Genomic DNA, 16,458 nt, shown 5'->3' with positions numbered 1-16,458 from the left:
GCAACTTATTGGCTTCCAGGAAATTCACTATCCTTTCCTTCAGCATCGCTTCCATTACTTTTCCAATAACCGAAGTGAGGCTTACTGGCCTGTAAGTTTCCAGCTGCGTCCCTATCACCACTCTTGTGAAGAGGGACCACATCCGCTGTTCTCCAATCCCATGGAACCTCTCCCATTTCCAAGGATTTATTAAACAAATCTTTAAGAGGACCTGCCAGAACCTCTCTGAGCTCCCTCAATATCCTGGGATGGATCCCGTCCAGTCCCACAGCTTTGTCCACCTTTAGATTTTCAAGTTGTTCATACACACTCTCTTCCGTGAACGGTGCTATAGCCACTCCATCCACTCCATTCTAATTAGTACTTTTGCCAGTCAATCGCGGTCCTTCTCCAGGATTTTCTTCTGTGAAAACAGAACAAAAGTATCTATTTAGCAAATTTGCTTTTTCTTCATCATTATCTACATAGCGGTTCACAGCATCTTTCAGTCTCACAATTCCCTTTTTAGTCTTCCTCCTTTCACTAATATACCTGAAGAAATTTTTGTCACCCCTGCTTACATTTCTAGCCATTTGTTCTTCCGCTTTCGCCAGACATATCTCTCTCTTGGCTTCTTTCAGTTTCATCTGGTATTCCTCTCCATGTTCCTCTTCTTGAGTTTTTCTGTATTTCAGGAACGCCAACTCTTTAGCCTTTATTTTCTCGGCCACTTGCTTGGAGAACCATATCGGTTTCCTTTTTCTCTTGCTTTTATTTACTCTCCTTACATAAAGGTTTGTGGCCATATTTATAGCTTCTTTCAGCCTGGACCACTGTCCTTCCACTTCTCGTTCGTCCTCCCAGCCCATCAGCTCCTTCCTCAGGTATTCCCCCATTTTACTAAAGTCAGCATGATTGAAATCTAGGACTTTGAGTTTTGAGTGCCCGCCCTCCACTTCAGCTGTCATATCAAACCAAACTGTTTGATGGTCACTGCTTCTCAGGTGGGCACCCTCTCGGACATTTGACACACTATCCCCATTTGTGAGCACCAGATCCAGCATCGCTCCCTCCCTCATGGGTTCCGCCACCATTTGTCTGAGCAGAGCACTTTGAAAAGCATCCACGATCTCTCTACTTCTTTCCGATTCCGCAGATGGAACCTTCCAATCTACATCTGGCAGATTGAAATCTCCCAGCAACAGCACCTCTCTCTTCTTTCCCAACTTTTGAATATTTGCGATCAGATCTTTATCTAGTTCCTCCAATTGTGTCGGGGGTCTGTAGACAACACCCACGTGGACAGAGGTTCTATCATCTCTTTTTAAGGTGATCCATATTGCTTCTTCCTTTAAAGGCGCGTTAGAAACGCTAACGCACCTTAGTAAGCATACCCCTATATGTTGCAAACATGAAAAAATAGAGAAAAAAATTAATCGCCAGTGGTGCTTCAGTGTTTTCACATATAAATTTAACCACCAGCAAGACTTGCAATCATCGCTGGCCAAAACAAAATCCTTTTATACACAGTCACTTTATTACATATCACATCTTCCTTTCTAGTAAATTTTCTTATGAATAAAAAACACTTTTATAGTGCATCCAGCATAGTTCATATGATCAAAGATTTTCACATAAGGTTGTAGAGTGTTCCTTTGAGTTTTCATGTGCCAATGTTGCCATCAGGGGCGTAGCTACATGGGGCCACGGGGGCATGGGCCCCCGTAGATTTGGCCCTGCCCCCCCCCCCCGCCGCCAACCCCTTCGACCCCCCCTCCCGCTACCAACCCTCCCCTGCCGCCGCCGTCGGGTACCTTTGCTGACAGGGGTCCCCAACCCCCACCAGCCGAAGTCCTCTTCTCTGGCGCGGCCGCGTTGCTGATCTGCAAAGGCAGGCTTCTGTTTCTGTGAGTCTGACGCCAGACTCACAGAAACAGAAGCCTGCCCTTGCAGATCAGCAACGCGGCCACGCCGGAGAAGAGGACTTTGGCTGGCGGGGGTTGGAGACCCCCGCCAGCAAAGGTACCCAGCGGTGGGGGAGGGTTGGCGGCAGCAGGAAGAGGGGGGCGCTGGGGGGGGGTCAAAGGTGGTGGTGGCGGCGGGGAGGACAAAAATGGCAGGGGGGGGGGGCTAAAATGTGCCCCCTCACCTCAGGCTCTGGACCCCCCTCCCGCTGAAGTCTGGCTACACCCCTGGTTGCCATTAAAAAGAATTACCACAGGAGCACTCACCGACACCTATTTTGTAGGCGGTAAGGCTCAAATGGTAATCCTGTGCCAACTGATTAGTGCAGGAATGCATACTCTCTGCTCCCAGACACACCCTCTCCAAACCAAAAGTTTGAAATATTTTTTAGCGCACATCAATTTAAAACTTACCACAGGATGCCTGAGCACATCCCATGCTAAGCCATTTTAAGCTGTGGTAAACACGCACTTGGGCTTACTGCAGCTTAGTAATAGGACCCCTAAGTTACTGCTTTACGGTGTGGGCATGGCCTGTGTTTCAGAGTACTGTGACTCAAAGCACCACAGATAAAGCAATTAATTCATCCGCCTACTAATTCACTGTCACACTAGATTCTGGAAGTGAGGTGGATCTTCAGTAGATGTTGAGAACAAGAGACCCTGTCTGGTCTGAGTTCTCTTTTACACTGGAGTGGGCCACCTTTAGTACTATGTTTCATTCTGCATTACTGCTGCCCATTCAGAACGATGTTTAAGAAAACAATGGTGTGAGGGTTGGAGGGATCCAGTCAACTTCTGACCATCACACTGTACAGTGTGGACTCAAGCCCGCAGAACTTATACAGAAACCTGCAAAACCTCCATGCTTGCACCCCATGCAGAGAGAGCCCCATATCCTCCTCAGAGCGAAGCAGAGGCAGGTTTTAGGTATGCGTGCATAATTTTACACAATTATTGTGTACACATGTGGAGTACACACATATACACACCTTCTTCAAAGAGGTGCAAGTTTGTGTATCAACAACTTAGTACAACTGGAGCCAGATCTGGGAACCTTTTTGCCTTCTTACCCTTACAAACTGATGTGTGTAAATAGGCAATTTTCACAGCATCCCCTCTCACCCCTTCTGGCCATGGAAGAATTCTCACCTTGTGCCACTGGGTGCCCTGGGAGGAGAAGTCACAATCAGATGTGATTTCACTGTTGGCTGCTGCTCACTGAAACTCAGGGATCGGCTGCGAATCTGGTACAGATGGGCAGAGCAAGGAAACTGTTACATTAAGAACTGCAAGATTTCAACCTTCTTCCAAATACTGTGCACAGCAAATATTCAGGTCAAAAGCAGGTTTCAAATCACAACCTCCTTCTCCCTCTCCCCTTCAGGAGTCCCACCCTGTAACACTGCACTCATCTGATCTTGGCTTGCAGGGGAGTTGTGACATATCTTATCATAGATTTCTAACTATGTAAAAGAATCCTTCATAGGTTAAAATAAAGTCTTATGGTAACATTGGATAGACTCAATAATAAAGAATAAAAGCTTAGCCACAAGCTATCTAAAGTTGGCCAATTCCATGGACTTCCAGGTAATCTCAGGAAAAAATAAATGCTTATAACAAAAATATAACCACCACAAGTACATAGCACATACAGAAAGCATCAAATTAAAGAATGATGAAATAGCCAATCAGAACAAGAAATGAATATGAGATCACTATGGAATAAAAAAAAAAAGAATGGTTTCTAAGGAGAGAAAGGAGGAGGAGGAGGAGGAGGCAGCCACCAACAACTCTACCAACAGCTGGCAATTGGAGGGGGAGAAGAAAAGAATCAATGGAGAAGGGTGAGAGGCCAGGGCAGATCTTGAGAGAAGAAAGGTTGAGGTAGGAACAGTTGACAGGGGAAGGAAGGCGAAGAGGCAAAGAGCAGATGCTGGGGGACAGACAAGAGGCATGGATGCTGGGAAGGAGAGAAACGGAAGATTGGTTGTGATAAGAGGTAAGACTAGGAATGGAAGGACTTAGAACATATATGTGAACAACAATGGTGCTGAACTGCGTACAGCAAGCAATGGGAGAGAAAGTGGAAGGGGGCACCCTGCTCAGGAGGGGGGATGCTGTGCTGAAGTCATCTCTATTAAAAAGAGAAGTGTTGTGTCACAGCTGACACCACTAGCGGGAGGGTGGCAAGGTTGAAGATTCACCTAAGGTGCCCAATACCCTTGCACTGGTCTTGCTCTCTTACTGCCTAGGCCTCCTTGACACAACACTAACTCTCTTCTTGGAGATCAGTATGAATTGCCTTCATCCTCTTGGCAGAGTAGATACACGTCAGTTAAGAGTGATGACTGCTTCCACATCCAATCTCCACTCTTCACTGATAATTATTTCTGCAAAGATGCTATCTGGTCTTCCGTCCACACAATTACAAATCACTATTGTCTAGATAAGTCTTTTGAGCCTGAGACAGCCTTTGGCCAAACTGGTAGAATTTATTTGCCTTACTTCAACCAACCACAGTAAAAGGCAAAGAGGCTGCAAGGGATAATCATTCCAAATTAAACCAGCCCCTCCTCAGCTTGGGAGTCACCTATGTATTGCTGCCTTATCCAGCCTGTCCACTGAGCAGGCAACGTTGCTTACCTGTAACAGTTCTCTGCTGACAGCAAGATTTGTCAGCTACACAAGTCCTCCCACTTTCCCTGGAAGTTGAAACTACCCCTTCCTTATATTTTCTCCTTTTCCCCATCATTCCTATCGTTGACATGTAATCTTTCCTTTTCCATTGCCCTCTTGTATTCTGTGCTGTGATAGGTCTTTGGCGTGTTGATTTCCCTTCCCAATTTAGTTTATTCATTGTAAACCACTTAGATTTCTCTATGAAAATTTGAGGTATATCAAATAAATCAAACTTGAACTTGAAGAGGGGTTGTCAACTAGGTAGACCAATTACATGTGCTCAGAAAGTCATATAAGTACATAAGTATTGCCACACTGGGACAGACCAAAGGTCCATCAAGTCTAGCATCCTGTTTCCAACAGTAGCCAATCCAGGTCACAAATACCTGCAAGATCCCGAAAAAGTTCAATACATTTTAGGCTGCTTATCCCAGAAATAAATAGTGGATTTTCCCCAAGTCAATTTAATAATGGTCTATGGACTTTTCCTTTAGGAAGCCATCCAGACCTTTTTTAAACCCTGCTAAGCTAACCACCTTTACCACATTCTCTTGCAACGAATTCCAGAGCTTAATTATTTAATTATTTTTCTGGACTCCTGTGAAGTACATTTAAACTTGTGCCACCAAATGATATCACGTATGCACAGCTGGTGTAATCTACTGTCCACAAAGAACTCCTGTTACTTTCAATTCCATGTAAGAAATGCTTACTTTACAAACATGCCCCAAGATAATATTTAGCTGCAACTCCTGTTACTTTCAATTCCTTGTGAGAAATGCTTACTTTACAAACATGCCTTAAGATAATATTTAGCTGCATATTGAGAAATATAGCTTTACCTGCTGATTTCCTTTCCTTGAATCCTGCTACATTAGTCCAGGTGAATAGGTTTATGCCTCCATGCCAGCAGATTGTGGAGATAGAACACACTTTTGCAGTGACACCATCACTGCCTCTAAGAGGCTGTATAACTAGAAAGACTTGCCAGTAACTTCTTAAAAAGCCAGCAATCGGAAACCGATTATGAAACTGAACATAATATCTTTCCCACAATAAAGGGCTGCTTGAGTAGCATGACAGATGGTTATCCTGTAACAGTAGTTTCACCAATGGCAGGAAAGGTAAACTAGAACTTTGTGATTGTGCAGGATAAAATATTGTAAATAAATAAAAACATATTAGAGGGTTCTTAGATAGCAGCATAACAACTCAGCCCCCAGCTTTTCTGGGTGGGTTTTGGACTGGTCCAGAAGGATTCAAGGAAAGGAAATTAATAGGCAAGGTGAAATTTCACCTTCCTTATCTCACTAGACCAGTGCAGATGAATGGGACATACCCAAGCTTTCTAACACTGAGGGTGGGAGGTAGCCAGGGCTGCTTTAAGAACTTCCACTCCAAAAGAAGTCTGATCCTTAGCTTGAACATCAAGCTTGTAGTGCTTAATAAAAAAAAACACAAAAAGAATCTGACTACAGCTTTGCAAAGTCTTTCAGCTGAGTTCCCTTTTTTACACAGCCTCCTATAGGTAGTGATGGTGTCACTGCAAAGCTGTGTTCTCTGTCTCCACCATCTGCCGGCAGGGAGGCATAAACCCATTTATCTGGACTAGGCTAACAGGATAAGGAAACATATTTTCTGATTTTTAAATGAGCCACTTTGGACTTTGCATATGCAATTGCTTTGTGTGTAATTTGTCATCTATTTAGTTTATGCCTCTGAATTTGTACTTTTGGATGTACTTCGGTGTGTGTTGGCTTTTTGCGTCTCCAAAGGGGGAGATAAGATCAATTTTCTCTTTTTGGCTTCTGAGAGTTCTTTTGGCTCTAGTGTTCATGGGTATGGAGAACCCCCCCCCCCCCCCCACTACACTTTAGTGTACCTGTTGGCTTATTTTGTCTGGGTGCATTCTGCCAGTATGGGTATAATCTTGCAGGAATAGTACCACCAACATTTCTCTAATATATGGCCTCTCTTTGGTTACCACCTCTTCCATTCCTAAAATATCTCTCTTTCCAAAACTGTGTACAAGCAAGTTTTCCTATTTTCAGTAAAATGTGCATTAGGAAAAATGCTCAGCACAGCAGAACTCAAGAGACAGAAAAGAACAAACTATTCTTTTTTTTTGTTAAATTTATTAATGAAAAATAAATCTCATATAAACCCGCATCAAGTTGCTATACATATACAGAGTACATGAGAACATATTAGAAAATCCCCCCCCCCAAAAAAAAAACCAATATTCCCTCCCTGTCACCCTCTTTGTCGCCCCCCCCCCCCCCCCCCCCCACACACACACAACCAACAGATTTCTCAATGAATGAGAAGAATAAACTGTAAGGAAAGAGACACTTACTGGAGACAGGGCAGGAGGGAGCGTGGTGGGAGCTGCAGCAGCCCAGCTGATACTTGTGAAGATATGTGGAGAGACAGGAATCTGAATGGATGGAAGGGCCTGCATGAAGGGAAAAATCCAGGGAAGAGACTCAGTCTACACATCAATAACTCATTTCTTAAATGCCACATTACACAGACCATATTCCTCTTTAGTCACTTTTGCCCATGAATGCCCAGTAGATTATTTTAAAACTAATGGAAATATTGGCCAGCCCTTCCTCAGAGTCTACTTTATGCAATACAATTGTCACAAAATGCCTAGCCACCTGCCTGGGGCAACCCCGTGGCCACTTAGAGGGTCTAGTCCCAGCATAGCTCAGGTCCACCTGCACCTGCTGCTTGTGCTGTACACTAGAACCCTCCTCCTCCCACTGACTGGGTCACAACCTCCTCTAGGCGAGTCTCCCGCTCTCAAATTATCCCCAGTGATTTCTAGGTTACTGGAGTCACACTCCAGTGGTCCCACAGTTCCCAGGAAGCACTCGCAGACCCAACACACAAATCACCAGGATTATTTAATCAGTCCAGACTAGACAGTGATTCCTGGTCTGTCTCTATGAGCTGTTCATGGATCAACCAGGACTTCCTGCTCTGGAGCACCTTCAGCAGGCAGCGGCCCATACAGCAGATGTCACACCGAGTGTGAAGATGCAGGGTAGAAACAGACTCGTCATTCCAGTGCAAAAAAAATCTACAGACACAAGCGTGTTTTTCAGAGCTTTCAACATCCCTGCTTAAAGAAGAAACTCACACTTGCAAGAAAAAATGTTTTCTGCTAAGGAGAAGAGTTTAAAATGTATTAGATAAAATACAAAAGCCAAAGTTAAGGGCCTACCTGATATGCGTGATCTGCCTGAATGTGCCAGAAGGAGCTGGGGGCTGAGTGGCTGAGGGTGCTGGGTTGCAGAGGCTCTACTGGCAACAGCTCTGCTGCAGGTGCCTTGGGCCTGGCGGGGGCCTGCTGTATGACAGATGCTGGGGCAGCAGTCGCTATGCCAGGGCTTCTGCAGGGCTCTGCCTCTGTCTCTTCTTTCACTTGGACCTCGGTGTAGTAGAAGTCTTCTTCTCGCTTATGCTGGTCAGAGTCTGTGCCATCTCTGAAGAAGTGGAGGGGGGGGGGAGGGAAACCCATGTTTATCAACATACAAGCCATTGTCTCATCTAGTTAAGGCCGCTCATAACATTCCTTGTAAATTTCAGGTGGAGGCGCTAAAAGGGTAATTCTAGAAACTGGTGCATGTAAGTTTCAGAATAATAGCATGCAGCTGATTGGCGCTACTAATTGGCAATTAAGTGCGTAAGTGCTAGGCGCTATTCTGTAACATATGTGCCAACATGGCAGTGCGAGGAGGGGGTAAAAACATGGGTTGAGTATGAGTGGGTTATGGGTGTCTCTCTGGAGTATGCATGTAACTTGTAGAACAGTAGTGGAGTGGAGTGGATGGAAGGGCCTGCATGAGTGGCCTAATGGTTAGAGCACCGGTCTTGCAATCCAGAGGTGGCCAATTCAAATCCTGCTGCTGCTCCTTGTGATCTTGGGCAAGTCACTTAACCCTCCATTGCCTCAGGTACAAACTTAGATTGTGAGCCCTCCAGGGACAGGGAAATACCCAGTGTACCTGAATGTAACTCACCTTGACCTACTACTGTAAAGGTGTGAACAAAATAAAATTGTGCATTCTATTTGCTGCTACATTTCACTGGAATTCCCTCTCTCACGAAATTAGAACTGAAACTTCATTTAAGAAATTCAGACTAGCCATAAAGACTTGGCTATTCCGCCAGGCCTTTGACATTACATAGGCTGTCTTGCTGCTATAGGATCAGTTTTCCCCATCCCTCTTCTTTACTATTACCTGCAATATATCCCCTGTACCTTTCCTCCCATCCCTCCCACTTTATTTTCCTCTTCCTATCTTGTAGGTTGTGAAAAAATGTGAATGCTTTCCTGTCAAATTATTGTAGTTCTTTTCTTTTTCTTGTACACTGCCTAGATCTACCTATTAGTTTAAGGCGGTATATCAAATTTATCGTAATAAATAAATAAATAAATAAACAAACTTGGTGTCAGTTCTCTAGAAGTCACAGACCACAAAATACCTTCTCAGAAGAAGGGCCTCCTATCCTCTTTCATACCATCTTTACAATGGCTAATTATTGGGTCTACCTTGTTTTCTGGTGACCTAGCACTACCCATGTACACAGTACAATACATAAGATAAAATCACAACCCCCAGAGCTAATATGAGTTTAAAGACAGAGAAATTCACACTGTTAAAGATCACACAGCAGGTGGTAGACCATTGGTGAAACAGACTTCAGGGGTCCCTTTACAAAGGCGTGCAGAAAAATGGCCTGCAGTAGTGTAGACGCCGGTTTTGGGCGCATGCAGAATCATTTTTCAGCGCACCTGTAAAAAATGCCTTTTTAAACCTTTTTGCTGAAAATGGACAAGTGACAAAATGAAAATTGCCGCACGTCCATTTTGGGTCTGACACCTTACCACCAGCCACTGACCTAGCGGTAAAGTCTCACGCAGTAACCGGACGGTAATGACCTATGCGCATCAAATGCCACTTGGTGCGTGTCCGATACTTGCGTCTGAAAATAAATTTTTCGGACACGCACCAAAAATGAAATTACCGCAAGAGCAACATGGTAGCCAGGCAGCAACTCCATTTTGGTGCGTGTTGGGCACGCATAGATGCTTACGCAGCTTAGTTAAAGGGCCCCTCAATTCTTTCAGAGTAAGAAGGTTATCTATCAAGTATTCAGTGTCCTCTATCCCCTCTCATCCACCTACCCTCTCCCCCCCTCTTAGTGTAGAGTACTGGGTCTTACCCGAGGTGCTGGGTTTTTACATGTCGCTTGATGCCTACAATGGAGCGGAGAAGTTTGCCACAGTTTGGCCATAAGCACTTATACGTGACCTTCATAGAGTTCTGTAAGATTACAAAGCAAACAAACACATACAGGTTAAGATTTGGATGGAGGACTAGAGAAGTCATTTATGGACATCCCCACAGCTGATCTGCAGCTTCTTGCTGTACCTTTCTCTTGCGTGGAGCCGGCTCATCCAAGAGGAAGGGGTCAGGGTCAGTCTCAAAGCCTTCATCCACCGGTGGAGAGCCGCAGGCCTCCCCCGAGTAATTGGGGCTTGACCGAGTGTAAGGGGGTGAGGGTGTAGAGATGCCACTGCCACCACTCCAGTGTCCACTTGTGGTGCTGCTCCCACTATCTGACACGTCCCCGCTTTCCTTCCACGAGTCGGCTACCTGAGATGCTGCAGAGGAGGTGGAAAAGGAAAAAAGTGTTACAACCCATATGCACAGGTCTAAATACGGTGAGCATGGCAAGCACCAGTGCAACAGGGAGACACCTTCCACAGCAAGACACAGAGATCGCATCGCTAGGTGAGTTTGGGAAAGAGAAAGGAATTACAGGGTACAAAAATGCACTGATAATCCAGGGATTTTAGTCAATCATTATACATTGGGCAAAAAATACAACTTTTCACTGCTAAAACAACTAGCTACAAATGTACAGTGCTGAGGAATTTAAAAACTTTATCTCCCATTTACTCAGAAACTTATTGTACCTGAATAGTAATAACGCTGTAAGCCGCCTCCAAACTCCCCAAAATACTATAATTATTAATACTGGAAAAGGTTTGCTAACAGTCTTATAAGCATAATAAAGAAACATCCTCTTAAGAAGGAAACTCAATAAAACATTAAAAACATTTATGGTTTTAACATTTGTATTGAGCATTTGACACATCACCTTGAAACGTAACAACAAGAATAATACGACACATCACATCCTATTATCTCTCCCCCCCCTCAATCCCCTTTCAGATGAACGTTAAGTCAAGAGAACATCTGAGACAGGAGGGTCTTTTTTTTGTTGTTCTTCACAGCTCCCCTTCCCCAAATTATCCCCTCCCCCTCCCTTCCCATCCTTTCCCAAAACAGCAAATCTGAAGGCGTACCATAAAGGTCAATAAGAACATAAAAATAAGAACATAAGAATAGCCATACTGGGTCAGACCAGTGGTCAATCTAGCCCAGTATCCTGTTTTCCAAACAGTGGCCAAGCCAGGTCAGAAGTACCTGGCAGAAACCCAAATCGTGGCAACACTCCATACTACAAATCCCAGGGCAAGGTTGCTTCTCATGTCTGCCTCAATAGCAGACTATGGACTTTTCCTCCAGGAATTTGTCCAAACCTTTTTTAAACCCAGATATGCTAACCACCATTACCACAGTAGACCCATTCACATCTTGCTTAATATTATGCTTCTAGCTCTCTGAGGGAGAGCCTGAAGATAAGGCTTCAAAAACGTTTTATCCATTTACATTAAAAACATTTTTTTTAAGTCAACGACCCCATATACTCTTTGGAAGCAGTTATAATTTTTCCATTGCAGTTTTGTTGGTTAAGCATGTTAACAATGTATTTTCTTCTCCTCAGGCAGCTTAGTTAACTCGCTAGTAAGCCCAAATTAGAAGACAGGAATCAAATTCTCACTGAGCTTCTTTTCCATCAAATTATGCATGGACGATATTACAGAAATGCTCACTGCCATTAAGCATGTGGCAGGTAATTTCATAGCAGGGAGCTTTATGTGAAGTGTCAAAAAAGGCGCCTGTTTTACAAATGCAACATAGTCATTTATGTGCGGTTATAAAATTGGCTCCCGCAATTCACCTCCTGTAGTGCAAAAATGCTCTTGCACATACACCTGCTCGGAAGAAGGTACAATTGTGTGTATGCACATGTGTTTTATAAAGTATTCATGCACATCCCAACTCCGCTCCAGCTCCACTCAAACAATGACTGAGAACACCGACAAGCAGATGGTGTAAAAGTACCCAAGTAAAGCCATTTTCCGCAGATAAAACATGCTTTACACACAGAAAAAGCTTTATAAAAATTATGCTCACACAGAACATCTGTCAGACTTATTTCCAAAGAGTTTCAAATGGCACGGCCGCCAAGAGACACTGCCGGGCCCGGGGTAGAACCTGACCATCGCGCACCGCCCCCTCCCCACTTGTGCCGCAGCTCCCTCCTACCCCTTACCATTCTGTCTCTGCCTCAAGGGGGGGGGCCCAGCACTGGCAAGCCTGCTCCCACGGTCTGTCCTCTCCTGCTCCTATCGATGCCGGGACCAGGATGATTGCATTAACACAATATCACGCTACTGCAATCATCTGGGTCCTGGATGTCACACAGGAGCAGGAAAGGACAAACCTGGAAGCAGGCAGGCAGGAAGAAGCTTGCTGGCACCAGGTCCTGGCCCCCCCTTGGAGGCTTGGCCCGGAGAATATTGCCTCCCTGCCCCCCCTCTTGGCGGCCCTGTCAAACGGTCCCTTGCTTTTACTTGATATAATCTTAATGCCTGGAGAAAAGGGACAGCCACCTCCACAGACTTCAACATCTGAAGGGCTGGTGTACTACATTCTGTATGAAATACAAGCACTTCCAAAGTTAACCAGCTACTGAAGTGAAAGCAGAAAGCTCCACGTACATGTGTGCTGTGAGCAGCAGGGCACAGGACAGTTTGTGTACCAAGAAAATAATGTCTCCTTCAGAACAGGCTATGACCCCGCAAGCATTCCCACAAGAAACACACCCAATTCAAGCACAGTCAAAACTCATTTTCACCTCTGGCAAATGGAAAACTTCTTGTCTATCCACTGACCTTGAATGTTCTCAGCGCTGGGTGGGCTCTGTACCAGAGGGCTACAGGACAAGGTGGTCAACACCATCGCTGCCATCATCTCGTCCATCTCCACAGCATCTGATCTCCTGCAGGAGACAGTGGAAAACACGTGTTGGGAGGAGGTGGATAACTGAGTTGCTGAGTGAACTATCGCAAGACAGAACACAAAAGGCATCAGGCAATTAGAAACTTTCAGGACACTCAGCACAAGACATATTGTCAAATAGTCTTGCACAACTTGCTAATGTTACAGTGAGCAAGAAAAACAAAAAGCCCATGGAATCATATTACAAAGGTAAGAGTAGTCTTGTTGGCCATGTTTTGATGTCAGAATTCTTTAGAATTTGCAGTATGATTAAGCTATTATTGTTGTACAAGGGTTATGTTTTATATGCTATATGGAAGCGTATAGTTGTAAATGTTTAAAATGAATAAAATGATTTAAAAAAAAGAATTTGCTCATGATTCATCCTGAATTACAGCAAATTAGTACAGTTTTATAGAGGCGCAATTAAATATGACATTTCATAGATTTAAGAACCAAAACTCTGCTGTTGAAGGTGATATCATGAGAATCTACCAGCCAGATGCTTTTTACTTTTCGTCCTGAGCTTCTGGCCCAGCTTGCTGTAGCTTCTTGGAGAGCGGGAGCACGTGCAGATACTCAAGACCCTGCACCAACTCAACTTGCTATAACTCCAGTGCCAGCAGCATTAGTGAGGAGGTACTAGTAAAAAAAGAAGTGTCAGTCACTGTGTATGTGTCTGGGGGGGGGGGGGGGGGACGACGACAAAAATGCTGCACACCATGGTGGAGTGGGGAAAGTGAGAAACGCAGGACACCCTGATATACCATCCTACAGCTAGGCCTTCAAACTGTAAAATGTGAAACTTGAGAAACCACCCCCCCCCCCCCACCCCAGTTTATTCTTCAGTTAGCAGTTTCTCCACCTTTGGGGGGGGGGGAGGGAGCTTAGGTTTATATCCGATTATATACAGTATTTGTCAGATACAGTACACACTGAATCAAAGAGCCAGGTTCATCTGTATTTGTTTAGTTGGAATTTAACCCTTTGTTGCCTGTGAGAAAGGTTGCAGATTCAAGCAAGATGATGTTCATGGAGTGCATGATCCACTAAGTGGCAGTGTTGCCTTAAGGAGAAAATTCTCAACTAGGAAGGATTCCCAGCATTAACATTTGTTCAGATGGTATTAATGGAGCACTCAACCCTTTAGTCCCCAAAATAAATAAATACATAAAAATGTAACATAGCCACTACTCTTTCACAGGAATCCCTCTGAATATATCTGACATCATTACTCTAGTAGCATTTTACTCTAGTCTTTAAATAAAAGCACTTTTGAGCATAAACTTCTATATGAAAAGAAAATTTTGATTTTACCTTCTAATTTTTTTTCCTGTCTACATGAATGGGTTGTGCCCTTCTACTGGGGAGGTGGGGGGGGGGGGGGAGGGGGAGAGAGAAAACAGAGACAAAAGAACAAAGACTTTGTGAGCCCTGCTTTGTATAGGGTACCATTCAGCTAGCAGCTCTTCAGTCTTGTTCTGGCAGTTTCAATTAACCGACAGCACTTTTCAGGAGTTCTTGCTATTTACTGTGACTGTCTTCACTGATTGATGGCGTTTTTCCACAAAGTAGTACATTCTTCTGTTGGGGAATCGAATTCCCTACTTGTATATTTCGCAATTACACCTAGACCCCTAAGGCAGGCGTTGACGCCGCCGCCGAAACACGGCCTGTGTCGGGTCTTCTCTCAATAAAGGACTCCTGTTGTCTCAGTCTTGAAGGCCCAGTTGTGTTTTTTTTCTTCTGTATGCTTTTTGTGTATACTGTATACCCTCTCTTTTGGCTTTAGACTCAAGAAAAGAAAATGAAAAGATATATCCAATTTTTCCTTCCTTATCGATCACCAGACTAGTCCAGACAAATAGGATATAAGAAAGCATTGTATTCACTGGACGGGACTGATAAATAAATGATCTAAGCACTCCTGCTGCAAAGGCAGGTTTTCTATGGCATGCCCAGAGATCTAGAATTCCTAGAGAATGAATGCAACAAAAACCCAAGCAGCTGACCCACAAAAATCTACCCAAGATGACATCAGACCTCTGGTTAAATAAACCTTTAGCTCTTAGATATCATTTGACCCTTGAGAATATAGGCCGACAAGATTGTCTTCAGGCACCTCACCATAGTCAACTTAAGATGCAGCCTTCTCCTCCTTTTGGACCCCCAAAGAGAACAAATGATCTGTCAGACACTAGAGAGGTACAACCAAAGTGGTTTACATTTGACAGGCTTATTTCCAAAATCCTCTTAAGTCCAATAGACTTAGTGGGTTTTGGAAATAAGCCCTACTTTCTTTGTCCCTAGTGGGCTCACAATCTAAATTTTGGTACTTGGGGCCCTAGTATCACAGGAGCCAAAGTGGCACTTGAACCCAGTTCCCCAGGTTCTCAGCTCACTGCACTAACCATTAGGCTACTCCTCTGGAACCAGAACTCAGTCACCTCCAGATAATGCAACACAATTCTATGCATGTCTAGGAAGTGTAGACCTCTAGAACCCTCTCTGCAGACATCCCTCCAAAAGGAAAGCAAAGATACTAACAATTACAAGAAACACTGAAACTACTTTCAGCAATAAGGATGGTAACATCTGGATTGATCATACATATATACACTAGTGTTCACTAAAAGTCAATATAAATCCTGGCTTTAAATATTTTATTGAATAGATATTTTTAATATTTGTGATAATCAGAATAACTTACTTCTCCATTTCAGTTCTTTTACTTTTCATTCCTTTTTCCTCACCTCCTTTTCTCCCCTTCTGCAGCTTTTTCATTTTATTTTACCTGCTCGACTTCCTCATGATCTCCTCCCATATCGTCCCTCCATTCTGTCATCTCTCCTTTCTTCCCTCCCATTTTTTCTTCATCTGCCTCTCTCCATCTTGCCCTTCCAGACACTGGCCTCTTCTCTACTGATTAGCCCTCCATCCCCTCTCCCTCCACCACCCTAACCTCCAAACCCTCCTCAAGACTGCTGGCTTCATCACATAAGTGATCCTCAAGACTGCTGGCTTCATCACATAAGTGATCACTACTGTGAATTCCCTCCAGTACTGTGTTTTTGTTTACTGTGAAGCCTACGCTGCAAACCTTTAGAATAGCACAGAGTCAGCCAACTCACAAAGCACTGGAGAAACTTAGGGGCCCTGAAAAATCGCTTGCAGTAGTGTAGATGTGTGTTTTGGGCACGCACAGAATCATTTTTCAGCGCACTTTGTGATCAGGTGGGGAGCAAGGGTCGCCCCACCCAGCAAGGGAAGCGGGGAGGGGGAAGTCGCCTGGGTACCCGAGAACCTCCATGGGAGAACAGAGCCGAAAGGGCCAGAATCAAGAGTGCAGGGCCAGTGCGGGAAAGCAGCCTGTCCCCTTCACCATTGAGGTCAATGAAGCTGAAAGACTACAAGTCCCAGCAGCCCTTGAGAGAGAGGCCTGATAGGATGAGGATGAGGAAGTGTTACCCCCACTACAAGTCCCAGAATCCTAGGGGAAAGGAGGTGGATCTGGGAGGGCTGGATGAACAGAATAGGAAACAGCTGGGAGGGGGGGGGGGTAAGGATAATGATGATGGGAGGCAGCTGGTAAAGAAGGCTGTAGAGGAGCCCATGGACTGGCA

General features: G+C 44.5%; 1 protein-coding gene across 1 annotated transcript in view; it reads right to left on the bottom strand.

Annotated features, from left to right (window-relative positions):
- LOC115474939 (zinc finger protein 395-like) overlaps window positions 1–16,458 on the bottom strand; it is a 62,560-nt gene that overhangs the window by 5,613 nt on the left and 40,489 nt on the right. Inside the window, exons 4-9 of the mRNA XM_030210653.1 lie at window positions 12,730–12,836; window positions 10,073–10,305; window positions 9,864–9,964; window positions 7,858–8,119; window positions 6,982–7,080; window positions 3,096–3,190 (exon numbers count right to left, since the gene is read on the bottom strand). Of these exons, the coding sequence (XP_030066513.1) occupies window positions 3,096–3,190; window positions 6,982–7,080; window positions 7,858–8,119; window positions 9,864–9,964; window positions 10,073–10,305; window positions 12,730–12,836 (897 nt within the window). The remainder of the gene's footprint in view (window positions 1–3,095; window positions 3,191–6,981; window positions 7,081–7,857; window positions 8,120–9,863; window positions 9,965–10,072; window positions 10,306–12,729; window positions 12,837–16,458) is intronic.

The sequence above is a fragment of the Microcaecilia unicolor genome, chromosome 7, assembly GCF_901765095.1.
Source record: "Microcaecilia unicolor chromosome 7, aMicUni1.1, whole genome shotgun sequence".
Taxonomy (NCBI): domain Eukaryota; kingdom Metazoa; phylum Chordata; class Amphibia; order Gymnophiona; family Siphonopidae; genus Microcaecilia; species Microcaecilia unicolor.
Note: the sequence above shows the minus strand (reverse complement) of the source record. Positions and strands in the feature narration are given on the sequence as shown.